The sequence below is a fragment of the Nicotiana tabacum genome, chromosome 16 (assembly GCF_000715075.1).
Source record: "Nicotiana tabacum cultivar K326 chromosome 16, ASM71507v2, whole genome shotgun sequence".
NCBI lineage: Eukaryota > Viridiplantae > Streptophyta > Magnoliopsida > Solanales > Solanaceae > Nicotiana > Nicotiana tabacum.
In genome coordinates this window covers 78,371,405-78,396,555 of record NC_134095.1, presented here as the reverse complement: position 1 = coordinate 78,396,555, position 25,151 = coordinate 78,371,405, and the positions used below count along the sequence as shown (strand labels likewise).

The window sequence follows — 25,151 nt, the reverse complement described above, 5'->3', positions numbered from 1 at the left end:
TGTGTCGGGCATCCATGGGCACACAGAGAGACGTTTCTGGCTTTCTGCCACTTCTACAGGTGACAACTTATTCAAATAATATGTCCTTTAGTTACAATTCTACCTAGTTATAGTTAATCTTTACGTCAACTTTGTATGTTAGGTTTGGGTGTGGGAGCGATTTCTGCAGCTTCGGCCACCTCTACCACAGCTACCGGCTAATGTACATATTCATGATCTCCCTCTAGCTTGTAGGTGGGTATTGCATCGTAGACTTACACGAGAGTATCATGGCCATCATAATCTCCCCTTCTGTAGGGATGTGTTGGATTTTCTGGAGGACGCACAGGTGAATATCTAACTAAACTTACCAATTATTGTTTAACTAGGTGTTGCGCATACTAACGGTTTGTGTTATTATTTGATAGTTCATCTGGACGCCGTACAGCGAAGAGCTGATAGGTACCCTACCAGCGTATTGCACGCACGGCCGCCATATTTGGAGGGCTTCCGTCCCTCTCACGTGCCTCGATATTGTCGAGCATCATGCCTCAGAGCGAGTATTTCGTCAGTTTGGATTTCCGCAGCCTATACCGACTCGGCCTGCATGGGATCCTTTACATTATGAGAGGGATGATTGGATGAGGGTGGACGACACATTTATTGATTGGCTGGCAGCGCAGTTGGGTATTTGGGACAGCCGAGGGGACTTGACCCCAGCTCCGCAACACTTTCCTATCGAAGTTTATATGGCATGGTACCGCATTGTTTCCCGACTTTTTATCGGGAACCCAGTTCATCAGGTAGATGGTCGGTACGTCTCATACGCCGGGAGACATGAGGCTCTGGTATGTTTTCTATTATTATCAATTACATTAATAGTAATTTCGAGTCATATACATAGTTTATATTAAAAACTTTTGTGCAGGCGATTGGATTGCATACTGTATATCGTATGGGGCAGCAGATGCAGAGTTATGTCCACGATCCTGTGATCATGCAGGAGTATAGTCGTTGCTTCATGGATGTGGCTGCCCAGACACTGCAGCGAGGCCGATCGGATCAGTGTTTGGCACATGAACCAGATTATGTTGACCCAGCCACGTACCAGCGAGGTCGTGGTATGCCACGAGGTGGTGGCCGACGAGCTGCTGCTGCTCCACGACGACCTGCTGGTGCCGGACGACGTGGTCGTGGGCGGAGATGAGGTCCCCAGCAAGGGGGCTTTGAGGCTCCTGCTGATGATGTTGCTGCTGATATGGGAGGTGGCATGCATGAGACCGACATGTCGTCTTACAGCCTTGGCATTTATGACACTCCAGGGACGTCGCAGGTGACCCCATCGGGTCAATTCTTGATCACGGGCTCGGATTTTCAAGGAGTGGAGTTGGGTAGATATTTCCCTGGCCCGTCTACCACTGATGAGTCTCGACCGATCCGAGATTTTGATAGTGGGCACCGACTGAGTTATGGCAGCTCATCACATGCGCAGGTATGAGTTTATTAGTATTAATTTTATTATTGTTTTTACTATAACTTATTTATTTTCTTTAACTTTATTAATTTACTTTTTTAGGCTTCATGCGATGCTGCGACAGATGACTACATTTAGGATCCAGACACGATTATGGTAAGACAATATACATTTTTGTGAATTGTTATGTAGTTTTCTATACTAAGTTTGATATTATTATGTAGCCTTCTACTGGACCTGACAGCACCACCGATACATGTCATCATGTGCCGCATCCGGCCATAAGGAGACGACTTGATGATGATGATCCTGATAGCGTACCCGGGCGGCAGGGGATGCGCCTCAGGCCAACGGCTACTTTGAGACACACCGGATGTGGGACACATTGATTCGGTCTTCCATTTTTATGTTTTTTTGGTGTAAATAATATTTTTGTATACATTAACAACAATATTTAATCGAATATGACAGTTACTTTTTTTAGTTCTCATTTCGTTTTATAGTATTTGGTATAGTAACACAACAACTTAAACTTCACTTCCACTTAAATTAAAATAAAATTTAGTACAACAAACAAGGAAAATATTACTACAACACAAACACAAACATAACAGGTCAACATAATAAAAATACATGAAATATGAAAATGACACTAAATACATACACGCCAATGCTCCATCCTCAGTTGTCATTTATTCTTCGCTCCAACCACTTAAATCGTTCTTCCATTTGTTCTTTTTCTTCTTCTAACTCTTTCACTCTCGCCTTCACCTCCGCAAGTTCCCGTTTATATTTTTCGTTGCCTTCCTTGTGTGCTTCACAATTCCATTCTGCTCTCCATTTTTTATCTTCCACCTCCTTCAGTTTCTCCCTCATTTCTGTAATAATTCTATCTCCTTCCTTTTGTATTCTCTGCTGGTATAACCACATATTATGAAAATCCTGTAATCTCTCCCTATAGCTTTCCTGATAACATGGTTCCTCAGCCCATTCATCAAATTCACAAGTAGGTTCATCGGGTTGCTTGTACAACGTGTTCATACAGCACCAATAGCGGCGTCCAGCGTTAGCACCTTCCCACCCACAATCCATCATGCATGGTTTTCCACAGAAGCAAATTGGTGGACGACCAGGTTGAGCCATTTGTGAAATATTTGCTTATAATAAAAAACCTTACTTACTTTTAATGAAATATTTCTGGGGAAAATTTTTAGCACACAAAATAACTACAATGACCCCATTATTTATAGGCGAAACAACACACATATAGCGCCATATCTAATGGCGCTATATTTTGCGTATTAAATATCGTGATGTCGACAAGACAACACACACATAATAAATATACCGATAATTATATTAAATTATTATTTAAATAGGTAAAATGGGAAAGTACAAATCATAATTAACAAACAAGAAATTTTATTTGATAAATACTTAAATCGTATACATAACAACTAATTATTACAACATGAACTCATGGGTAGTTAGGTACAATAGAAGAACACCCGCCTTGAGCTTGATTACTGTTGCCACCCAAAGGACATTTTCTACGGTCGTGTCCTGTTTGCGAGCATATACCACATTTGCGCGCATATACGGTATCACTAACATCCATTTGGTTCCGTATACGCGTTCTCTTATGCACCTGTCTTTTACGCAAATAGGACTTGTTACACACCATTTTAAATGGTTCTGGGGGCCAGTAATGCTCAGCACCCACTGGCTGCAACTGACCACTATATGTGTTTAGGTATTTGGAAACACTATATTGTTGATCAATATAGTTGGTCTCTGCATAACCAACACGTTGAAAACACTTGATGGCATATGAACAAGGCATGTGGTAGATTGACCATTTCTCACATGAGCATAACCTTGTAGATTCATTTACAGTATGTACATTATTACCCCGATTATTATGGATAGCGGTGCGAACTTCAAAAATACCTCGTTCGTTATCATATTGCAAAAAGGAATGCCAATGTGCTCACCGTCTGTATTTCTCTAATCTCTTCATAGGCACTGGCATAAATTCAACACCCCTTTCTATCAATTCCATTGCAGCTGCAGACCCTTCCACAAACCTCTCCGCCATCTGCTTGAACGACATACGCACCATGGCTGTGACGGGCAATCCTCTTGCCGACTTTAATAACCCGTTGAAGGATTCTGACACGTTTGTAGTAAGAATTCCCCAGTGTCTGCCACCATCTGCATGCAACATCCACTTTTCAGGGTCATGTCACATTAACCAACGATATGCTGCCTCGTCTTCTTTCCTGATAGAATCCATATGCCTCCGGAATTTATGTTGTTGGTGGTCTATTGCTGCCATCCACATCAAATCATGTAGATCCTTTTTGGGATGTGCCTTCTTGAAATTGGCCTTAAAGTGCCTCACACAGTAACGGTGGTATGCATAAGGTTCTTGCCAGGCAGGAAGGTTCTCCACAAAACTTAATATACCCCCGTGTCGATCAAATATTAGACAAATACCTGAACGCTGTTTGACAACGTGCTCTTTCAGGTGGTTCAAAAACATTGTCCACGTCTCTGTGCTTTCATTGGCACAAAAAGCAAAGGCTAAAGGAAATATTTATCCATTAGCATCCACTGCCACGGCTATCAATAGCTTGATATCGTACTTTCCATAGACATGAGTTCCGTCTATGGATATTACGGGCCGGCAATACGGAAAACCATCAATTGCTGGCTTAAATGCCTAGAACACGTAATTGAATATATATTCTGGTTTACCCGGACTCCGCTCAAGCTTCCATTCAACAACTGTTCCGGGATTAAAGTGCTGCAGCGCAGCCATGTACCTAGGCAGATCCGCAAATGACTTATCCCAGTTACCATAGACTATTTCAAACGCTCTTTTGCGCCCAAGATATGCCTTTCTTTTAGTAATTGTGTGGCCATATTCTTGGTGGACTGCTGTAATGCACTCTTTGATTTTATACCTTATAGACGCTTCGATGTGCGGAATAAGTACAAGAGATATCAAGTCAATATCTAAGTTGAAGTGATTCCCGTTGAAAGTGTCCATTTCGCATGTGTGGGTGGGAATGTATTTACCCACTTTCCACATACCTGTCTTCTTCTTCGACGCACGCAACATCCAATTACATGGCCAAAACCACCTGCGGCAAATAGCCTTGTATACCGTCGGACTTGACTCTGATACCTGCATCTCACGACACTCTTTAACATTGTGCATTTTACAAGCCCTGCTTACGCGTGCTTTATCAGGAAAAAGCATCCCCTTTGCAAGCACCGTTGGTCTAGACTCATCCCACATTGCTGTCCGGATTTCATCAAAATCCCTTGTGAGAGCTTCCACATCCGGCACGGCTGGCAAGTTATCAATATAAGGAATCTCCCTTGAATGAAACAGCACTTCAAACTCGTACACTTTTCATCTATGGGGGGCTCTCTTCAAATCGGGTCCTTCCTCCTCGTCCTCTTCATCACCATCCTCACGAGCAAATGGTGTCTCATCTCCTGATTCATCGGCATTGTTATCGTAATCACTGTTCTCTTCCTCACTCTGTGCATCTGCCAGATCCTGATGTAATACGTCGTTTTCGAGCAATTGAGTGAGTACGGGTAGTTCAACTTGCTCGTTTTCACTGCACATTTCAACAAAAATATAAGCTACTAAATTAATAAATGCTTTATATATGGCTATATCATTTCACTTACAAGTCGTAATGTGATGACATTCCATGATGGACGTTTTCAATTAGGTGATGACTACCGGATGGGCCACTTGTAAAATTCATATCCGGCCGGTACCCCCTATTAAATAAATGAGCGTTAAAATTAATTCAATACGCCAAAAATATACATAATTAATACAAATGAAAATTGAAGTTTACCACTCTTCTTGTGAATTATGGAAAGCAGGGTATAAATTGTTTTCTCGCTGCTCATTCGCCGACGGTGATAAATTTAAATCAAGAAAAAATCTTTCATCCGGAACATGTCCGGCAAAAACTGATCCAGAATAACCACCCGATGACTGGGGGTTATCTCTACTACGCACAACCTCGTTTTTTGGAACGTCTTCGACCTTCACGTACATCTCCAACATTGTGATTACAAGAAATTCCCGGCATTCGTCCGGAGTCCTCAGGAAATCACTCAAAGTGTCATCATCGTCGATGTTAAACTCTGAGTAAAAAGCAACCCTTGCGGCGTAACGGAATACGGATATCTTCCGGTTACTTTGAGTATCACTGAACGTTTTCTCACACTCATTTTTTGCATAACAACGATATCAATGTTTCGTACTCCATTGAAAGTGGCAATTTAACATTACACTTAGAAGGTAAACTGTAGCCCACAGAGTTATTCTCCATCACAACCCCCCTCCCCCCCCAATATAATGATACTCTTATTCTACGTTCTTCAGACATAATGAAAAAAATACTGGAGAATTTAACAACAATAGAAACCAACAAGAGTTAAAAAAAAAAATTTGAATGAAGTTGTGGCGATTCTACGTTGTTTATATAGGAAATGGCTAGCCGGAGAGGTATTTTTTTTGTATATAGCGCCACAAAAAGTGGCTTTATACGCTTTTGAATTATTGAACCCAGAAATTATTGGTGGGGTCGGATAATAAGGGGTATAGCGCCATTAATAGTGGCGCTATGTAAGATGTGTCAGGTTTACTATATATAACACCACAAAAAGTAGCGCTATACAGTAACGGTGCAGTTACCGTTACTGTATAGCGCCACTTTTTGTGGCGTTATATATAGTTTGGTAACTTTTTTTTTAACATTTATTTGCGTATTTTGAGTAAAAAAAAATCACATTTTGGTTCCGGCCTCGTTCTTTCACCGTAGCCACTCGAATCACTGTCTTTTTATGTGCTTTTACATTTAATGGGGGAAAAAAGGTCCAGGCATGCAATTATTAATAAATACAGATGTGAGATGGCACACGAGAAAGTGCTACTATTTTCTTCATCAAACAATATTTCAACCTACCAAAAATGGAGAGAAACAAACGAGCAGGAAAAAGTGTAAAAAATCAATATCTTTAGACCTGATCACTGCATAAAACAATAAGAAGAAGAAGAAGAAAAAGAAGAAGAAAAGGAGGAAAGAACTGGAAAAGTGAAGAAAGATGTAGATATCCAAATACGAAGGTAGTAGATATTGGACCAGCTAATTAACTAATTGTGACCAGAAAGGTAAAAGAAAAAGTGATATTGATGATATCTCAAATTTGCTCTGCATACTGTGATGTATTTATGGCTAAAATAGTTAATAAAGAGAAGGTTAGTTGTTAAATACTAATAGATAGGCCTAGACTAATCAGTCACCAATACATGCAATTGTACAAAATATGACAACACATATCTCTTAAAATGGCGATCAATTTGAAAATATTCTCTTATCAAGTTGTATGTCGGTTAAATTTTCTAAATCGTGAGGTTATGCAACATGCTTAACGTGCACATTACAATAATAACACCAAAAACACTATCTTCCTACTTCTTATTTCGTTGAGTGCTTTGATGTGAGAATAAATTCTTGCTTTATTTAGCTTATTTTCGAACAAAATCTTTTTGTTTATAAGAAAACAGAAGGGTTTGTTTTATAAACATACTATATTGTTTTTACAAATAAACAATATATTAATTAAATTCATAAAGATAGGACTTTTGTAACATTGAGTGGAATAGGTTTTTAGAGAACTAAATTGTCACCAAAACTAGTACAGGATAGTAGTAGCGTCAGAAAAAGTCATAAATATTTCAAACTATAGCAAGGGCATGGAATTAACATGAGAAGATAAAAGGAAAAAAAAAAAAGGTACCTTCACATTTATTTACCGAAAGAGTACTAGTACTTTCTCTGTTTTAATTTATGTGACATGATTTGATTTGATATAAAGTTTAAGAAAAAATAAATTTTACTTAAAAGGGTAAAAAAAGTTGAATTTCCTACCGTTGGGATCGTGATGGCGTCTAACTCTTAGAATGCTAGGTAAGCCAACAGATATCATTCTAATATATTAATCATTAACCAAAACAGTAAGTAACAACAATTTAAACTAAACAGATATGAAGTGCGGAATGTTCTAACAGTTTAAGACACTATTACATGACTACCCAAAAGATCTGGTATCACAATCCATGAACTTCTAAGAATTTTTTACAAATACTGGTTTAAAACAAATACAACTGTTCTTGAAATGAAAAGAGACGGGAAAACTAAAATAGAGGGAAGGGGACTCTAGGGTCTGCGAACGCCGACAAATCTACCTTCGGTCTCCTGATGGACTGAAGGCAGCAACCCAACTCTAATCACAAGGTCCGGCACCGAAATCTGCACAAAAAATGTAGAGTGCAGTATCAATACAACCGATCTCACGTACTAATAAATGCCGAGCCTAACCTCGGTGAAGTAGTGACGAGGCTAGGACACGATAACAATATAAACCTCTGCAATTAAATCATATACGAGAAAATAATAATAACATAAATTTAACAAATATTAACAGGAAGGGGAAAGTCATGCTGAGAGGGAAATATCAAGTTCCGGAAATAATGCAATAAAGAGACAAAGTAAATATCATGCTTTGAACCAACAAAAATAATAACACGACAACATATGCACGGCATTACCCTTCGCGTTTTTACTCTCGTCCTTACCATAAGAAATAACAGAAATGGCACGCCATCACCCTTCGTGCATTAACTCTCATATAATCATGGCACGGCATCACCCTTCATGCATTAACACTCATAGAATATGGCACGACATCATCCTTCGTGCATTAACACTCACTCACAATATGATGCACGACATCACCCTTCGTGTTTTACACTCTTCCTCACCCAAACAATGGAAGCAATAACATTCCGGCAAGGGAATCAGCAATAACCAATCATATTTCAACAGCTAACTTCACAATATAAATCTCAACTTGAGTCAATACTCAACCAATATCCAAAACAGGGAAAAATATGATAAAACTTGTTTAACATGAAGAATTAACCAATTAAAGCATGAATAGTACGTATAAAGGAACACCATAGTCACAAGTATAAGACTTACTCAAATGCTATGACCCAACAAGAACGTATAGATACTCGTCACCTCACATATGCATCGCACTCAACAACTAAACACGTAGCAAATAAGGCAACAACACCTAATCCCTTAAGCTAAGGTTAGCCACGATACTTACCTTGAATCCACGGCCAAACTCAAGCCTCAAATACCGTTTTACCTCTCGATTCCACCTCCAATCCGCTCGTATCTAGTCATAATTAATTTAATAACATCAATAAATACTAAAGAAATCAATTCCAATGCATAATTATAGGTTTCCCAATATTTTTCCCAAAAAGTCAAAACCCGACCCCGGGCCTGCTTGGTCCAAACTCAAAATTCCGACTAAAACCCGAGTACCCATTCACCCCCGAGCCCGAGTATACAATTGGTTTTGGAATCCGACCTCAATTTGAGGTCAAAATCTCCAAATTTTGAAATTCCTAAAATTCCACCATGAAAAACCCTATTTGTGATGAAATCTTGTAAAAAGATGAAATGGATTGAAAGAAATAAGTTATGAATCATTTACCTATTATTTGGGGAAGAAATGATCTTTGGAACATCGCCTCTAGAAGTTTAAGGTTTGAAAATTTGAGAAATGAATCAAAAATCTCGTCTAAGTTCTCTTTTTGCATAGCTGCAAATATCGCATTTGCGATCTGAGCTTCGCAAATGCAAAGCTCGCAAATGCGAGACTGGCATCGCAAATGCGAGACTGACATCGCAAATGCGAACCTGCCGCATTTCTGCTACTGTCGCAAATGCGAACCTTTGGTCGCATTTGCGATGATCCCCCTTCCCTGACTACTTCGCATTTGCGAAGGTTTATTCGCATTTGCGAACTCTATTAGTCGAGCCTCCTAGTCGCATTTGTGAATAAAGGCTCGCAAAAGCAGACCCTGCAGGGCTCGCAATTGCGAGATCAGGGACCTGCAACAGCTGAAGCATACCAGCAATAATCCTTAACTCCCAAAACACTCCGTAGCCTATCCAAAACTCACCCGAGCCCTCGGGGCTCCAAACCAAACATGCACACAAGTCTTAAAATCATATGAACTCGCTCGCGCGATTAAATCGTCAAAATAACACCTAGAACTACGAATTTAGCACCAATTTTCAAGAAAATTTCAAAATTTCTAACTTTTCAACCAAAGGTCCGAATCATGTCAAATCACTTCTGTTTTTCACCAAATTTCACAGATAACGCTTAAATATCATAACGGACCTGTACCAGGTTCCGAAACCAAAATACGGGCCCGATACCAACAAGATCCAACATTATTCAGTTTCTAAAAACCATCATATTTTCAGTTTAATAATTTTTTTCAAAAATTCATTTCTTCGGCTAGAGACCTCGGAATTCGATTCTGGACATACGCCGAAATCCCATATTTTATTATGGACCCTCTGGGATCTTCAGAATACGGGTTCGGGTCCGTTTACCCAAAATGTTGATCGAAGTCAATAAAATCATCCTTTTAAGTCAAAAATCATCATTTCATAAATGTTTTTCACAAGGGGGCTTTTCGGATACACGCCTGAATTGTGCACGCAAATCAAGAAGAGATAAAAGGAGGTTTTTTCTTAAGACCTCGGAACACAAATTTGAATTCTAAAACAAGAGATGACCTTTTGGGTCATCACATTCTCCACCTCTAAAACAATCGTTCGTCTTCGAACGAACATAGAAAAGTACCTGAGTCGGTGAAAAGATGGGGATATCGGCTCCGTATATCGAACTCGGACTCCTAGGTAGCTGCCTCAACAGGATGACCTCTCCACTGCACACAAATCGAAGGATAACTTTTCGATCTCAACTAACGGACATGCCGCTCTAGAATAGCTACCGGCTCCTCCCCGTAGGTAAAATCCTTGTCCAACTGGACAGTGCTGAAATCTAACACGTGGGATGGATCGTTGTGATACTTCCGAAGCATGGACACATGAAATACTAGATGTACCACTGATAAGCCTGGTGGCAACGCAAGTCTGTAAGCCGCCTCTCCCACTCGATCAAGGATCTCAAAAGGCCCGATGAACCTAGGGCTTAACTTGCCCTTCTTCCGAAATCTCATCACGCCCTTCATGGGTGACACTCAAAGCAACACTTGCTCTCCGACCATGAATGCCACATTCTGAACCTTACGGTTGGCATAACTCTTCTGTCTAGACTGAGTTGTACAAAGCCTATCCTGAATGATCTTAACCTTATCCAAGGCATCCTACACTATGTCTGTACCCAACAACCGAGCCTCCCCCGGCTCAAACCACCCAACGGACGATCGACACCGTCTACCATATAATGCCTCATAGGGAGCCATCTGGATTCTCGACTGATAACTGTTGTTGCAGGAAAACTTCGCGAATGGCAAGAACTGATCCCAAGAATCTCCAAAGTCAATAACACAAGCGCGGAGCATGTCCTCCAAAATTTAAATAGTACGCTCGGACTGTCCGTCCATCTGAGGATGAAATGTTGGGCTCAACTCGACCCACATACCCAACCCACGCTGTACTGCCCTCCAGAAATGCGAGCTAAACTGCGTACCTCGATTAGAAATGATAGAAATAGGCACACCATGAAGATGAACGAACTCACGGATATAAATCTCTGCCAACTGCTCCAAAGAATAGGAAACTGCTACATGAATGAAATGCGCTGACTTAGTCAGCCTATCCACAATAACCCATACTGTATCGCACTTCCTCGGAGTCCGTCAGAGTCCAACAATGAAATCCATATTGATTCTCTCCCACACTCACGAATCTCAATCTGCTGAAGCAAACCACCAGGTCTATGATGCTCGTGCTTTACTTGCTGACAATTCAAACACTGAGCTACATATGCAAAAATATCCTTCTTCATCCTCCTCTACCAATAATGCTGCTGCAAGTCCTGATACATCTTAGCGGAGCCCGGGTGAATAGAATACCGGGAACTATGGGCCTCCTCTAAAATCAACTCACGAAGTTCATCCATATTAGGCACACAAACATGACCCTGCATCCTCAAAACCCCATCATCTCCAACCATAACCTGCTTGGCACCACTGTGTCGTACCGTGTCCCTAAGGACAAGCAAATGAGGGTTATCATACTGCCGTTCTTTGATACGCTCAAATAATAAAGACCGAGCGACTATACAAGCTAGAACACGGCTGGGCTTAGAAATATCCAACCTCATGAACTGATTGGCCAAAGCCTGAACATCTAAAGCAAGCAGTCTCTCACCGACTGGAATATACGCAAGGCTGCCCATACTAGCTAACTTCTTATTCAAAGCATCGGCCACCACATTGGTCATTCCAGGATGATACAAGATAGTGATATCATAGTCTTTCAATAGCTCCAACCACCTTCGCTGCCTCAAATTGAGCTACTTCTGCTTGAACAAATATTACAAACTCTTATGATCTGTGAACACTTCACACGACACGCCATATAGATAATACCTCCAAATCTTCAGTGCGTGAATAATGGTTGTTAGCTCCAAGTCATGAACTGGATAATTCTTCTCGTGAATCTTCAATTGCCTCGAAGCATACGCCATAACCTTTCCATTTTGCATCAATACCGCACTAAGTCCAACACGAGATGTGTCACAATATACTATATATGGCCCTGAACCTGTGGGCAAAACCAACACCGACACCGTAGTCAAAGTTGTCTTGAGCTGCTGAAAGCTCGTCTCACACTCGTCTGACCATCTAAACTAGGCACTCTTTTGGGTAAACCTGGTCATCGGGGCTGCTATAGATGGAAAACCCTACACAAACCGATGGTAATAACCCGCCAAACTTAAGAAACTCTAGATATCCGTAGTTGATGTGAGTCTAGGTCGGTCTTTGACTGCCTCAATCTTCTTAGGATCCACCTGAATACCCTCTGCTGAAACAACATGACCCAAGAATGTAATTGAACTCAACCAAAACTCATATTTCGAAAACTTAGCATATAACTGGCTATCTCTCAGAGTTTGGAGAACGACTCGAAGATGCTGCTCAAGCTCCTCTCGGTTACGGGAGTAGATCAAGATATCATCAGTGAAAACAATCTCAAAGGAATCTAGATAGGGCTTGAACACCCGGTTCATCAAATCCATAAACGTTGTTGGGGCATTTGTCAACCCAAATAACATTACTAGGAACTCATAATGCCCATATTGAGTCTGAAAAGCTATCTTAGGGACATCAGATGCCCTAATCCTCAACTGATGGTAGCCAGATCTCAAATCAATTTTTGAAAACACTTTGGCACCCTGAAGCTGATCAAATAAATCATCAATCCTCGGCAATGGATACTTGTTCTTGATGGTGAGTTTGTTCAATTGCCGATAGTCTATGCACATCCTCATCGATCCATCTTTCTTCTTAACAAACAACATTGGTGCACCCCAGGACGAGACACTAGGTCTAATAAAGCTCTTATCAAGCAAATCTTGAAACTGCTCCTTTAATTCTTTCAACTCTGGCAGGGCCATACGGTAAGGAGGAATAGAAATGAGCTGAGTGCCCGGAGCCAAATCAATACAAAAGTCAATATCCCTGTCGGGTGGCATCCCCGACAGGTCTGCAGGAAATACCTTTGGAAACTCCCGAACAACTGGCATAAAATCCATAGAAGGAACCTCAGCACTCGAATCGCGAACATAAGCCAAACACCCCTTCTCGACCATACGTCGAGCCTTCATATAAGAAATAACCCTGCTGGTAGAATGACCAGGAGTCCCTCTCCACTCCAATCAAGACAACCCCGGCAAAGCTAAGGTCACGGTCTTGGCGTGACAGTCCAATATAGCATAATAAGGTGGCATCCAATCCATCCCCAAAATAACATCGAAGTCAACCATATCGAGAAGTAGGAGGTCTACACGAGTCTCCAGACCCCCAATAATAACCACACACGAGCAATAGACACGATCTACAACAATAGAATCACCCACCAGTATGGACACATATACAGGAGCACTCAAAGAATCACAAGGCACAACCAAATACGTAGCAAAATAAGATGACACATAAGAGTATGTAGATCTTAGATCAAATAGAACTAAAGCATCTTTACTACAAACTGAAACCGTACTTGTGATAACGGCATCGGATGACTCAGCCTCAGGGCTGCTGGGAAAGCATAACATTGGGGTTGTGCCCCACCACTCTGAACTACTCTCTAGGACGACCTCCTGTTGGCCGGCCTCCACCTCTAGCTGCCTGACCTCCACCTCTAGTTGCTTGACCCCTACCTCTGGCTGGCTGAGCGGGCGGTGGAACACTCGGTGCCAGAACCATGGCACGAGAACCCTGATATTGAGAACTATTTGATGCTAGAGGGCAAAATCTAGCAATGTGCCTCGAATCGCCACAAGCATAACAAGACCTCGGCTGCTGAGACTGTTGACCCTAAAACTGACCTTGGTGGCCTGAGTAACCACCCTGAAAACTCTAGAGCAGAGGTGCACTGATAGGAGCTGGTGGTGCATTGTAGGGTAGCTGATCAAAATACTACATATAAGGGCCACGTCCACCTGGAGCACCGTGAGAAGCCTGAAGTGCTGAATGAAACGGCCTGGGAGGATGGCCCCGATCAAAAGAATCCCTGCCTCCATATGAGGCATCACTGAACCTACCAGAATGACGAGGCCTCTTGTCATAAACCTGACCACTCCCCTGAGCTAGACCTGCCTCAACTCGTGTAGCCACATTGGCCACATCCTGAAAAGAAATCTCGCTCCCTGTCTCCTTAGCCATCTATAACCTTATAGGATGGGTGAGTCCCTCAATGAACCTCCTCACCCTCTCTCTCGGTGGGAAGTATAAGAAGTGCATGACAGGCCAAATCAATAAACTTGATCTCGTACTGAGTGACAGTCATAGAACCCTGCTAAAGATGCTCGAACCACCTGCGATAGTCCTCTCTCTGAGTGATTGGAAGAAACTTCTCCTGAAATAGCTGAGAGAACTGATCCCAAGTCAAAGAAGGTGACCCAGCTGATCTAGCCAAACAAAAGTCCTTCCACCATTTCTTGGCGGAACCTGACAAATTAAAAGCAGCAAAGTCGACCCCATTAGTCTCCACTACCCCCATGTTCTGCACCACCTCGTGACAACTGTCCAGATAGCCCCGGGGATCCTCCAAAGATGTACTGCCATAAGTAGTGGTGAAATGCTTAGTAAACCTATCCAATCTCTACATGGCCTCAGAAGACATAGCTGATCCATCGCCGGTCTGTGCTACAACACCCGATGGAACTACCCTAACTAGATGAGCTGCTGGAGTCTGAAACCGAGGAGCCATCTGCTCCGGAGTGTGAGTAGCGGGAGTCTGTGCTCCTCCCCTAGCTCGAGAGATGGCTGGTGCTACAGGAAGTATGTCGGCCTGAGTAACACTCTCCATAAGACCTACTAGACGGACCAAAGCATCCTGAAGTACCGGGGTAGCTATGAACCCCTCTAGAACCTGAGATGGACCTACTGGAACGGTCTAGGCCAGAACCTCATCATCAAACTCTACTTGAGGCTCTGTTACTGGTGCTGCTACTCGAGCTCTGGGTTGAGCTTTTCCCCTGCCTTGGCCTCTAGCACAGCCTCGGCCTCTAGCACAGCCTTGGCCTTATCCTCTGCCCCTCGTAGGAGCTGCTACTGGGGGCTCGGGTTGTTGATCAGTTGATGAAGCGGTACATGTTCTCACCATCTGCGAAAGAACAGAGTAGAGAGTTCAATTAGTATTGAGAGATCAAACTGCACGACAAAGATAAATAGAAGTGAAATTGCTCCTAACTCTGTAGCCTCTAGGGGATAAGCACAGACGTCTCTATACCGATCCCTCAGACTCTATTAAGTTTGTTCGTGAATTGTGAGACCTAGGCAACCTAGTGATCTTATACCAACTTATCACGATCCGGATTTCCCACCGTCGGGATCGTGATGGCGCCTAACTCTTAGAATTCTAGGCAAGCCAACAGATACCATTCTAATATATTAATCATTAATCAAAATAGTAAGTAACAATAATTTAAACTAATGCTGTATTCTGGCCCGAGCCCGGGCTTAGTGGGCCTAACGGGCCGGGCCTCGCGGTCCCGGGCTTCATGGTCCTGGGCTCTGGCGGTCCCGGGCCTGGCGGTCCCGGTATTTGTGGGCTCAATGGGTGGAACCGGCCCGTGACGGGCCTAAGCCCAAATGGTCCTGTGCTTAACGGGCCGGGCTCGTGGGCTTCGCGGGCCTAGCGGTCTTTTTTTTTTTTAAGGCAATTTCTTGTAGTATCATGGCTATATTAAAAATATATATGTAGTATATATGTATATCTAATTATTAAAGTGCTTGACGAAAAAGAAAATAACAAAACAATAGTAAAACACTAAATTGTCATGCATAATATATTTTCTTGTAGTATATTATATTGTATCTTATGTATATATATTCTCTTATATATTTTCTTATAGTATATATATTGTATCTTATGTATATATATTCGCATAATATATTGTATCTTATGTATATATATTCGCATAATATATTGTCTTGTAGTATATATATTGTATATTATGTATATATATTCGCATAATATATTGTCTTGTAGTATATTATATTGTATCTTATGTATATATATTCTCTTATATATTTTCTTGTAGTATATATATTGTATCTTATGTATATATATTCGCATAATATATTGTATCTTATGTATATATATTCGCATAATATATTGTCTTGTAGTATATATATTGTATATTATGTATATATATTCGCATAATATATTGTCTTGTAGTATATTATATTGTATCTTATGTATATATATTCTCTTTTATATTTTCTTGTAGTATATATATTATATATTATGTATATATTTTCGCATAATATATTTTCTTGTAGTATATTATATTGTATCTTATGTATATATATTCTCTTATATATTTTCTTGTAGTATATATATTGTATATTATGTATATATTGTAGCTTATAAATAATTCTAAGTATAGACAAAGAAATATTGCGAAAAGAAGCTCATGGGTAGAAGCAATAAATTTTATTACCAAAAATGGCATATCTTTCTTAGTCATCCTTCCCCCAATGGAATGAGCACAACAAGGTACTAATACCACCATTAGAAGGAAAAAAAACTAAGGAAGATGTGCCAAAATACAAGTTACATATTATTCTAAGTATTATCTCTAACAAATCTCATAAATCCTTCAAGGTTCGGAGGAGGTTGCGTTGGTGGTGGTGGAAAAGAAGCTTGTTCATCACCACTTCCGGGCGAAGTCGAATCCTCCGCAAGTTCCGCTATCATTTCTTCATAAGCTTCATCTATCGCCGGTTGTGCTTCTGCAATTCCAAAGTTTCTTCTTTCCGAGCGGATCCAATCTCTAAACAATACTGATTTTTCCAAGCTATCCCTCATAGACGCTCTATGATCACCTATTTGCAGTCTTGCTTGACTGAAAGCGCTCTCTGATGCAACAGTTGAAGCTTGATAAAATTCACTATCGGTAAATTTAAAACAAGGGTGATCACTATCAAGAATCACGGAAGGAGGAGGATGTCTAGGTTGGCGACTACTTTCAACTTGCTTATCTTTTCTAGGTCGGGGAGCCGGGGGAAGGGTAGTTGGTTGGCCACTACTTTCACCGGTTTTATCTTTTCCTTTACCAAACATTTTTTTCAAAGTAAATGCCATATTAATTATAATTATGCAAACTAAACCACACAAAAATATATTCTAAAAACGTAAGAGTTGAAACGAGTTTACCGGATTGCCGAACAACTTCTTGAAAATTGAAAATCGTTGAACACTTGAAAACTTCAATTCAACAACTTCACAATTTTTCACGAAATTTCAACAATAAATTAAGTAATTGTAGTAGAGAGATTGAGAGATATTGAGAGATATTGATGAATTGGTGAATAAAAATGAAAGAATGAGGGAGTATTTATAGTTGAGAAATGGGGAAAAGTGTAATTATATAAAGTTTGGGGTTAAAATAAAGTTTGGGGGTCAAATGGCCATTTTTTAAACTTAAAAACTGTCATATTTTCAGCCCAAACGGCTAGATTTTAAATATGGCCGTTGGAGAATTTTAATTTTTTTTTTTAAAAAAAAAAAAAAATAGCCGTTGGGCCCGCCAGGACCGGCCCAGGCCCGCCTGACGGTCCCGGGCTAAACGGTCCCGGGCTCGTGGGCTCAAACATGAAGACTGGCCCGTGACGGGCTTAGGAGGACCACCAGGACCGGCCCACCAGGCCCGTTAGGACCGCGGGCCCGGTCCGGTCCGGTTCAGGCCCGGCCCACCGAGCGGCCCTAATTTAAACTAAACAACTATGAAGTGCAAAATGTTATAACAGTGTAAGACACTATTACACAACTACCCAAAATATCTGGTGTCATAATCCATGATAGAGGGAAATTAACGGGAATGGGACTCCAGGGTCTGCGAACGCCGGCAGATCTACCTTCGGTCTCTTGATGGACTGAAGGCAGCAACCCAACTCTAATCACGAGGTCCGACACCAAAATCTGCACAAAAAATGCAGAGTGCAGTATTAGTACAACCGACCCCATGTGTTGGTAAGTGCTGAGCCTAACCTCGGCAAAGTAGTGATGAGGCTAGGACACTACCAAAATATAAACATGTGTAGTTAAATCATATACGAGAAAATAATAATAATAATAGAAATTTAACAAATATTAACGGGAAGGGGAAAGTCATGCTGAGAGGGAAATATCAAGTTCTGGAAACAATATAGTAAAGAGACAAAGTAAATATCATGCTTTGAACCAACAGAAATAATAACACGACAACATATGCACAGCATCACCCTTCGCGCTTTTACTCTTGTCCTTACCATAAGAAATCAGAAATGGCACGTCATCACCCATCGTGCGTTAACTCTCTCATAATCATGGCACGGCATCACCCTTAGTGCATTAAGACTCACAGAATATGGCATGGCATCACCCTTCGTGCATTAACACTCACTCACAATATCGTGCACTGCATCACCTTTCGTGCTTTACACTCTTCCTCACCCAAACAATGGAAACAATAACATTTCGGCAAGGAAATCAGCAATAACCAATCTTATTACAACAGCTAACTTCACAATATAAATCTCAACTTAAGTCAATACTCAACCAATATCCAAAACAGGGAAAAATATAATAAAACTTGTTTAACATGAAGAATTAACCAATTAAAGAAGAATAGTACGTATAAAGGAACACCACAGTCATAAGTATAAGACTTACTCGCATGCTATGAACCAACAACAACGTATAGATACTCGTCACCTCACTTATACATCGTACTTAACAACTAAACACGTAGCAAATAAGGCAACAACACCTAATCCCTCAAGCTAAAGTTAGCCACGACACTTACCTTGATTCCACGGCCAAACTCAAGCCTCAAATACCGCTTTACCTCTCGATTCCATCTCCACTCGTATCTAGTCATAATTAACTTAATAACATCAATAAATGCTAAAGAAATCAATTCCAATGTATATTTATAGGTTTCCTAACATTTTTCCCAAAAAGTCAAAACCTGACCCCGGGCCTGCTTGGCCCAAACTCGAAATTCGGACCAAATTCCGATTACCCATTCACCCCCGAGCACGGATATATAATTCGTTTTGGAATCTGACCTCAATTTGAGGTCTAAATCCCCAAATTTTGAAATTCCTAAATTCTACCCAAAAATACCCAATTCCACCATGAAAACCCCTAGATTTTGTGATGAAATCCTGTAAAAAGATGAAATGGATTGAAAGAAATAAGTTAGGAATCATTTACCTATGATTTGGGGAAGAAATGGTCTTTGGAAAATCACCTCTTGAAGTTTAGGGTTTGAAAATTTGAGAAATGAATCAAAAATCCCGTCTAAGTCCTTTTTTGCACAGTTGTAGATATCGCATTTGCGACCTGAGCTTCGCAATTGAGAGACTAGCATCGTAAATGCGAACCTGCCGCATTTCTGCTACTGTCGCAAATGCGAACCTTTGATTGCATTTGCGATGATCCCCCTTCCCCGACTACTTCGCATTTGCGAAGGTTTGTTCGCATTTGCGAACTCTGTTGGCTCAACCTCCTAGTAGCATTTGCGAAGAAAGGCTCGCAAAAGCGGAACCTGCAGGGCTCGCAATTGTGATGTCTGATCTCGCAATTGCGAGATCAGGGGCCTGCAACAGCTGAAGCATAACGGCAATAAACCTTAAGTCCCAAAACAATCCGTAGCCCATCCAAAACTCACCCGAGCCCTCGGAGCTCCAAACCAAACATGCACACAAGTCTTAAAATATCATATGAACTTGCTCGCGCGATCAAATCGCCAAAATAACACCTACAACTACGAATTTAGCACCAAATTGCATGAAATTTTCAAGAAAGTTTCAAAACTTCTAACTTTTCAACCAAAGGTCTGAATCACGTCAAATCACTTCCGTTTTTCACCAAATTTCATAGATAAGGTTTAAATATCATAATGTACCTGTACCGGGCTCCGGAACCAAAATACGGACCTGATATCAACTAGATCCAACATTATTCAATTTCTAAAAACCATCATATTTTCAGTTTAATAATTTTCTTCAAAAATTTATTTATCGGGCTAAGGACCTCGGAATTCGATTCCGGGCATACACCCAAGTCCCATACACGTTGACCGAAGTCAACAAAATCATCCTTTTAAGCCAAAAATCATCATTTCTTAAAAAAAATCACATAGGGGCTTTTCGGATACACGCCAGGACTGCGCACGCAAATCGAGAAGAGATAAAATGAGGGTTTTTTTATAGCCTCGGAACACAGATTCGACTTCTAAAGCAAGAGATGACATTTTGGGTAATCACAGTCCATTATTCAAATGGTCACTCAACCATCCCAAATTATCTGCTAAAGTCACTTTTCTTTCGTTTGTAACAACAAAGTCACTTAACTATGCATATAGCATTCAGAAGGTCACTCAACTAGATTTTACAAATTTTGGATTGCCAAATACCTATTTTACCCTCTAAATTATAAACACTTATCTTCTTATTAATATTTTTAACCTTTTAATACTATGATTTCTCCTTTTTAATTTATATTATGTACTTACCTAAAGAATAAAAAAAAATATTTATAAATTAAAAAAATAAAAAGTAATTAAGCATATATAATGCTGGAATAACAAAATAATGAGCATAGTAAAAAATATTAAGTAAAATAATTTGTTCGTAATGATAATTTTAGTACTAACAATAAAAATTCAAAAATTTATTTACACAATTGAGAATGAAAGAAAATAAAGGTTGTAAAATATATATTCAATGCACGTAATATAAAAATAATTATTTAAATAAAAGTATTTTTATAATAGACATTATATATTCTTAAAAATTATGCTCAATTATATTATTATTCTGGCATTATATGAAATGAAAACTATTTTTTTAATTTTTATTTATAAATAAAATATATTTATTCTATAGGTAAGTTCACAACGTAGATTAAAAGAGAAAAAAATGTAATTTAAAAAGTTAAAAAATATTAATAATTTAGATTGTAAAATAGGTAAATCCAAAATTTGAAAAATCTAATTGAGTGACCTTCTGAGTGCTATAGTCTTAGTTAAGTGACTTTGTTGTTATAAACGAAAGTAGAGTGACTTTTAGAGATAATTTAAGATAGTTGAGTGACCATTTGAGTAATGAACTCGGTAAAAAATTTGTGAAGTTTCTTTTGTGTGACTATAAAAACTTCTAATTGAGGATAAAATGAGTAAATAAAAAGTGTTGTTTCCAAATATAAATATGTGTTGTTATTTTTAGAACGAACTAATAAAAAAATAGTGCCACAAAAATTGAAACGGATGATAATATAATCTACCTCTACCATCAAAGTGAGATTTGGTTCTTTTGGTGTTGCATAAATTGAAACGGAGGATAGTAGGGGTGTCAAATTGGCAGGTTTCGCCGATTTTGTGCGGGTCAAGATTGGTTGAGTCAACAACTGAGCAAATCAATGACTTGCCCAAAAGTTATTTAGGCTGAGATGTGCTTGGTCAAGATGGGCTAAAATTTGATCCACAGTCCAAACCGTCCAACTCTTACCAAGCTTTAATTAATATGTGTTGTTTTCTTATGAATTGTATGATTACTAAATAAGACTTTTTTCGTTTGTTATGGTTATATATAACATATCAAACAAAAATAAATTATTTCTAAGATATTTTGACAAAGTTATTCATGGATCAATTTGGGTTAAAAATTAGTCCAATCTTAAATGAGTTGGATCAAAATAGACTGAGTTTAATAAATGGACGGGTCAATAACCAGCTCAACCTTAACGGTTTGGACACGTCATTTGGGATAGTAATTAGATAGGAGATCATTTCTTCCCACCCAAAGGAGTATGATAGATTGGTAAAGATTCTTTTCTTCTAGTAGGAAGTGTTTGAACTCTCATAATAAGCTTTCTACGGCCTTAGCTGTAGAAATTCAAATTAGTGAGGATAGTAAATTGAGGACATGAATAACAAAAAAAAAAAAAAAAAAAAAGTATGTACCTCTAGAAGAAATTATTTTTCCACTTTTAACCTAAAACCCAACTGTAACTCAACGGATAAAAACTAATTATCATCCAATAAACTTTTATCACATTGAAGAAATAGCTAACATAAGTAAGAATTAAAGAAAATACAAAAGCTCAAAATTTCTTATAAATTTTCTCGCACACAGAAATGGTCTGCATCGCCAGAAATAGATTCAACTGCGACAGTATGACCCCCACAAGAAAAGGGTCGAAAAATAAAAATAAGAAATTCTAAATAAAATTTGAGTGTCTTTTAGCAGTTAGCGTCCTTCCTATATATACCTTTCAGTATGACTCTATTTTCCAAAAGAAACGTCTCTTTTTTCGAACTCTTGCTCAGTTTTCTCTTTTGGGGTTGAAATTTTTGGAGAGTTTTGTAGGTTTCTTCATTTGGGTCTTTTTGATATCTGAATCAAAGAAATTGCTGTTAAGAGTGGAGAAGCCATGGGTGTTGTTCATACTCTGCATTTTGTTTTTGGGATATTTGGTGAGTCTTTTTTCACTCTTCTTGAAAGTTTTTCATTTTCTATAGTAAGTATTACATTCTCAGCTTTGTGTTTGGACTTTCAATTTCCGTTGTTTCTTCTCTGTTTTTTGCAGGAAATGCCACTGCTCTGTTTCTCTTTTTGGCACCAATGTGAGAGCATTCTCAATAACTTTTTTCTTTTACGAAAAATGGCTTCTTTTTCTTGTTTATAGATACATTTTGCAGTTTAAATGATATTTGTTTTAACATATTGCGTTCTTGATTTTCATACTTACTAGCTTGTCTTGAAAAATTGTCCATGAATCTGCTGTTCAATTTTCTAATTTTCATTTACAATTCTTCTTTTGTTTTCTGGGATTGAATTTAGAATCACATTCAAGAGGATCATACAAAAGAGATCCACAGAACAGTTCTCTGGCCTGCCTTACGTGATGACTTTACTCAACTGCCTGCTTTCTGCATGGTAAGTTTAAAGATCATTGCTTTATTTGTCCGTCTAAGTAAGTTCTTGAAATGCATGTTTAACAGTAATGCTTATTGTTTGTACCTGTTTCGGTTCCATTCAATGACCTTGTTTCATCATTCATGATACTTTCTCGTGAATTCTGGGGTAAATAATTCATTTCAAGAATTTTGATTACATGATTTCCACTGATAAATCAGTGCTTAACCTTTGAGCTCTCAAAAACTACTGTCTTTTTTCTGGTTTTCCCTTTTCTTTTGCTGTCCCAATATTTGGATGAGATGAAAGAAAACAGTGAGTGAAATGAGTATTTGTTCAGCTCCTCAAATCTTGGTAGTTGGCTAGCTGTTTTAAGAGAAAGACATGGTTTTGTTCATTAATATAATAGGGATATATGAAAACCATTTTCATGCTCTAGGAATCTTTTTGGTTGATGAGCTTAAATAGAGCAAAATGGTTAATGATGATTCATATATATAGTCGACCCTAAATTGCTTGATATTAACGCGTAGTTGTTGTTGTAGCAACCATTTTAGTTCCTAGTTAGCTGTGTACATCTGATCTTAATTTTGCTCTAGAAGTGAGGGCTCTCATTTTGAACTGGTTCATCTACCAATTGGATAGGTATGGCTTACCATTTGTGTCACCAAACAATCTGTTGGTGTCTACAATCAACGGGACTGGAGCTGCAATTGAGAGCATTTATGTACTGATCTTCATTGCATTTGCACCAAAGAAGGAGAAGAAGAAAATATCAGCACTTCTTCTATTAGTCCTAGCTGTTTTTGCTGCAGTAGCGCTTGTTTCCATGCTCGCTTTGCATGGAAATAACAGGAAGCTCTTCTGTGGTATCGCTGCCACCATCTTCTCTATCATTATGTATGGATCTCCTCTATCCATCATAGTAAGTTCCTTAACACCATTTCTTACTCTTTACTTTAACACAATTCTTGTTAAGCTGATGGAGAAGTCCTAATTTGGATGGGGTGTTGGGATGAGTTGTGCTATTAGATGTTCAATTTTAACATAAGGGATTCCTATTTTCATCAGAAATGGTTGATAGTTCTTAAAATTAAGCCATTTTAATCTCAAGAACAAATTTTATGCCTGCAGAGACTAGTAATCAAGACGAAGAGCGTGGAGTTCATGCCATTTTTCTTGTCACTCTTCGTGTTCTTATGTGGCGCTTCCTGGTTTGCCTTTGGCCTTCTTGGCAAGGACCCTTTTGTTGCTGTAAGTACCTATTGCATCTCTCATATAAGAAGTGATGTTGATCAATTTTCAGTATATATACCAATATATGGTTGTTGCAGTTGAATAAGGTTTATATATGTTGGTTGTATTGCAGATTCCAAATGGTTTTGGCTTTGGTTTAGGAACAGTGCAGCTTATCTTATATGCAATTTACTGTGACAAGAAGGGATTATTTACCAAGAAATCAACCCCTGATGATTCCTTGGAGATAGGAAATGAGAAAAGTAATGGCAAGTCAAAGCTTGAGCAAGTTTAGAACATGATGATTCTGGAACAATTGCAGTTTGGTGACTCTAATTCTTGTATGATGTTTTGAAATGACTAGTTCTTGAATGATGTCTGTAATCTGTAATCTGTATCTTTTTAGGTGCTAATATGTTTGTGATTTTCCCTAGTGATATCTGTTTGTTCTAATTAGAATTGGACTAGTTCAGTTCCATGTATATTAGTTTTCTCCTCAATGCTGTTGCAATAAACCATGATCCTTTTTTTTAATTCTTTGGTTTCTTCTAATGAATGCCTTGTTATTTGTAGAATATATTGTAAGCTGAATTTAGGGTTCTTTTTCCTCCTCACTCTATATGTGTAACAATCCTGCTTGATGAATGGCTTGTCTCCACCCACACTTTTTGAGGTAGTCATTTAACTTTTGACCCATGGGTAGAACTTCAAAATTAAAAGTTAAAAGTGAGGGTTAACATCTTGAAGTTTTGTCTAAAAATAGCAGGAGCTAGTCTGTTTTCGGACTGGTCATTCAAAAATAGTCAGCGTTTACAAAGTCATTGAAAAATAACCACTCTTTTGTTGCAACACGGAAAGTTCCAGCAAATATACTGGAGA

The 25,151-nt window shown here is 39.2% G+C and overlaps 1 protein-coding gene across 1 annotated transcript; it reads left to right on the top strand.

Moving 5' to 3' along the window:
• The first annotated feature begins 22,352 nt into the window (after nt 1–22,352).
• On the top strand, nt 22,353–24,806 carry LOC107802920 (bidirectional sugar transporter SWEET1). Its single transcript, XM_016626500.2, has 6 exons — nt 22,353–22,594; nt 22,708–22,744; nt 22,962–23,057; nt 23,682–23,961; nt 24,171–24,290; nt 24,406–24,806. Exons 1-6 carry the CDS (start codon nt 22,552–22,554, stop codon nt 24,565–24,567), a joined length of 738 nt encoding a protein of 245 aa, XP_016481986.1. The 5' UTR covers nt 22,353–22,551; the 3' UTR covers nt 24,568–24,806.
• The last annotated feature ends 345 nt before the right edge of the window (nt 24,807–25,151 follow it).

Excerpts from the sequence above, each read along its gene's own strand:
- LOC107802920 (XM_016626500.2), top strand. The coding sequence starts at position 22,552 with ATGGGTGTTGTTCATACTCTGCATTTTGTTTTTGGGATATTTG. Across the intron at positions 23,962-24,170 it reads GATCTCCTCTATCCATCATA|AGACTAGTAATCAAGACGAA; the intron begins GTAAGTTCCTTA and ends TTATGCCTGCAG. Across the intron at positions 24,291-24,405 it reads GCAAGGACCCTTTTGTTGCT|ATTCCAAATGGTTTTGGCTT; the intron begins GTAAGTACCTAT and ends GTTGTATTGCAG.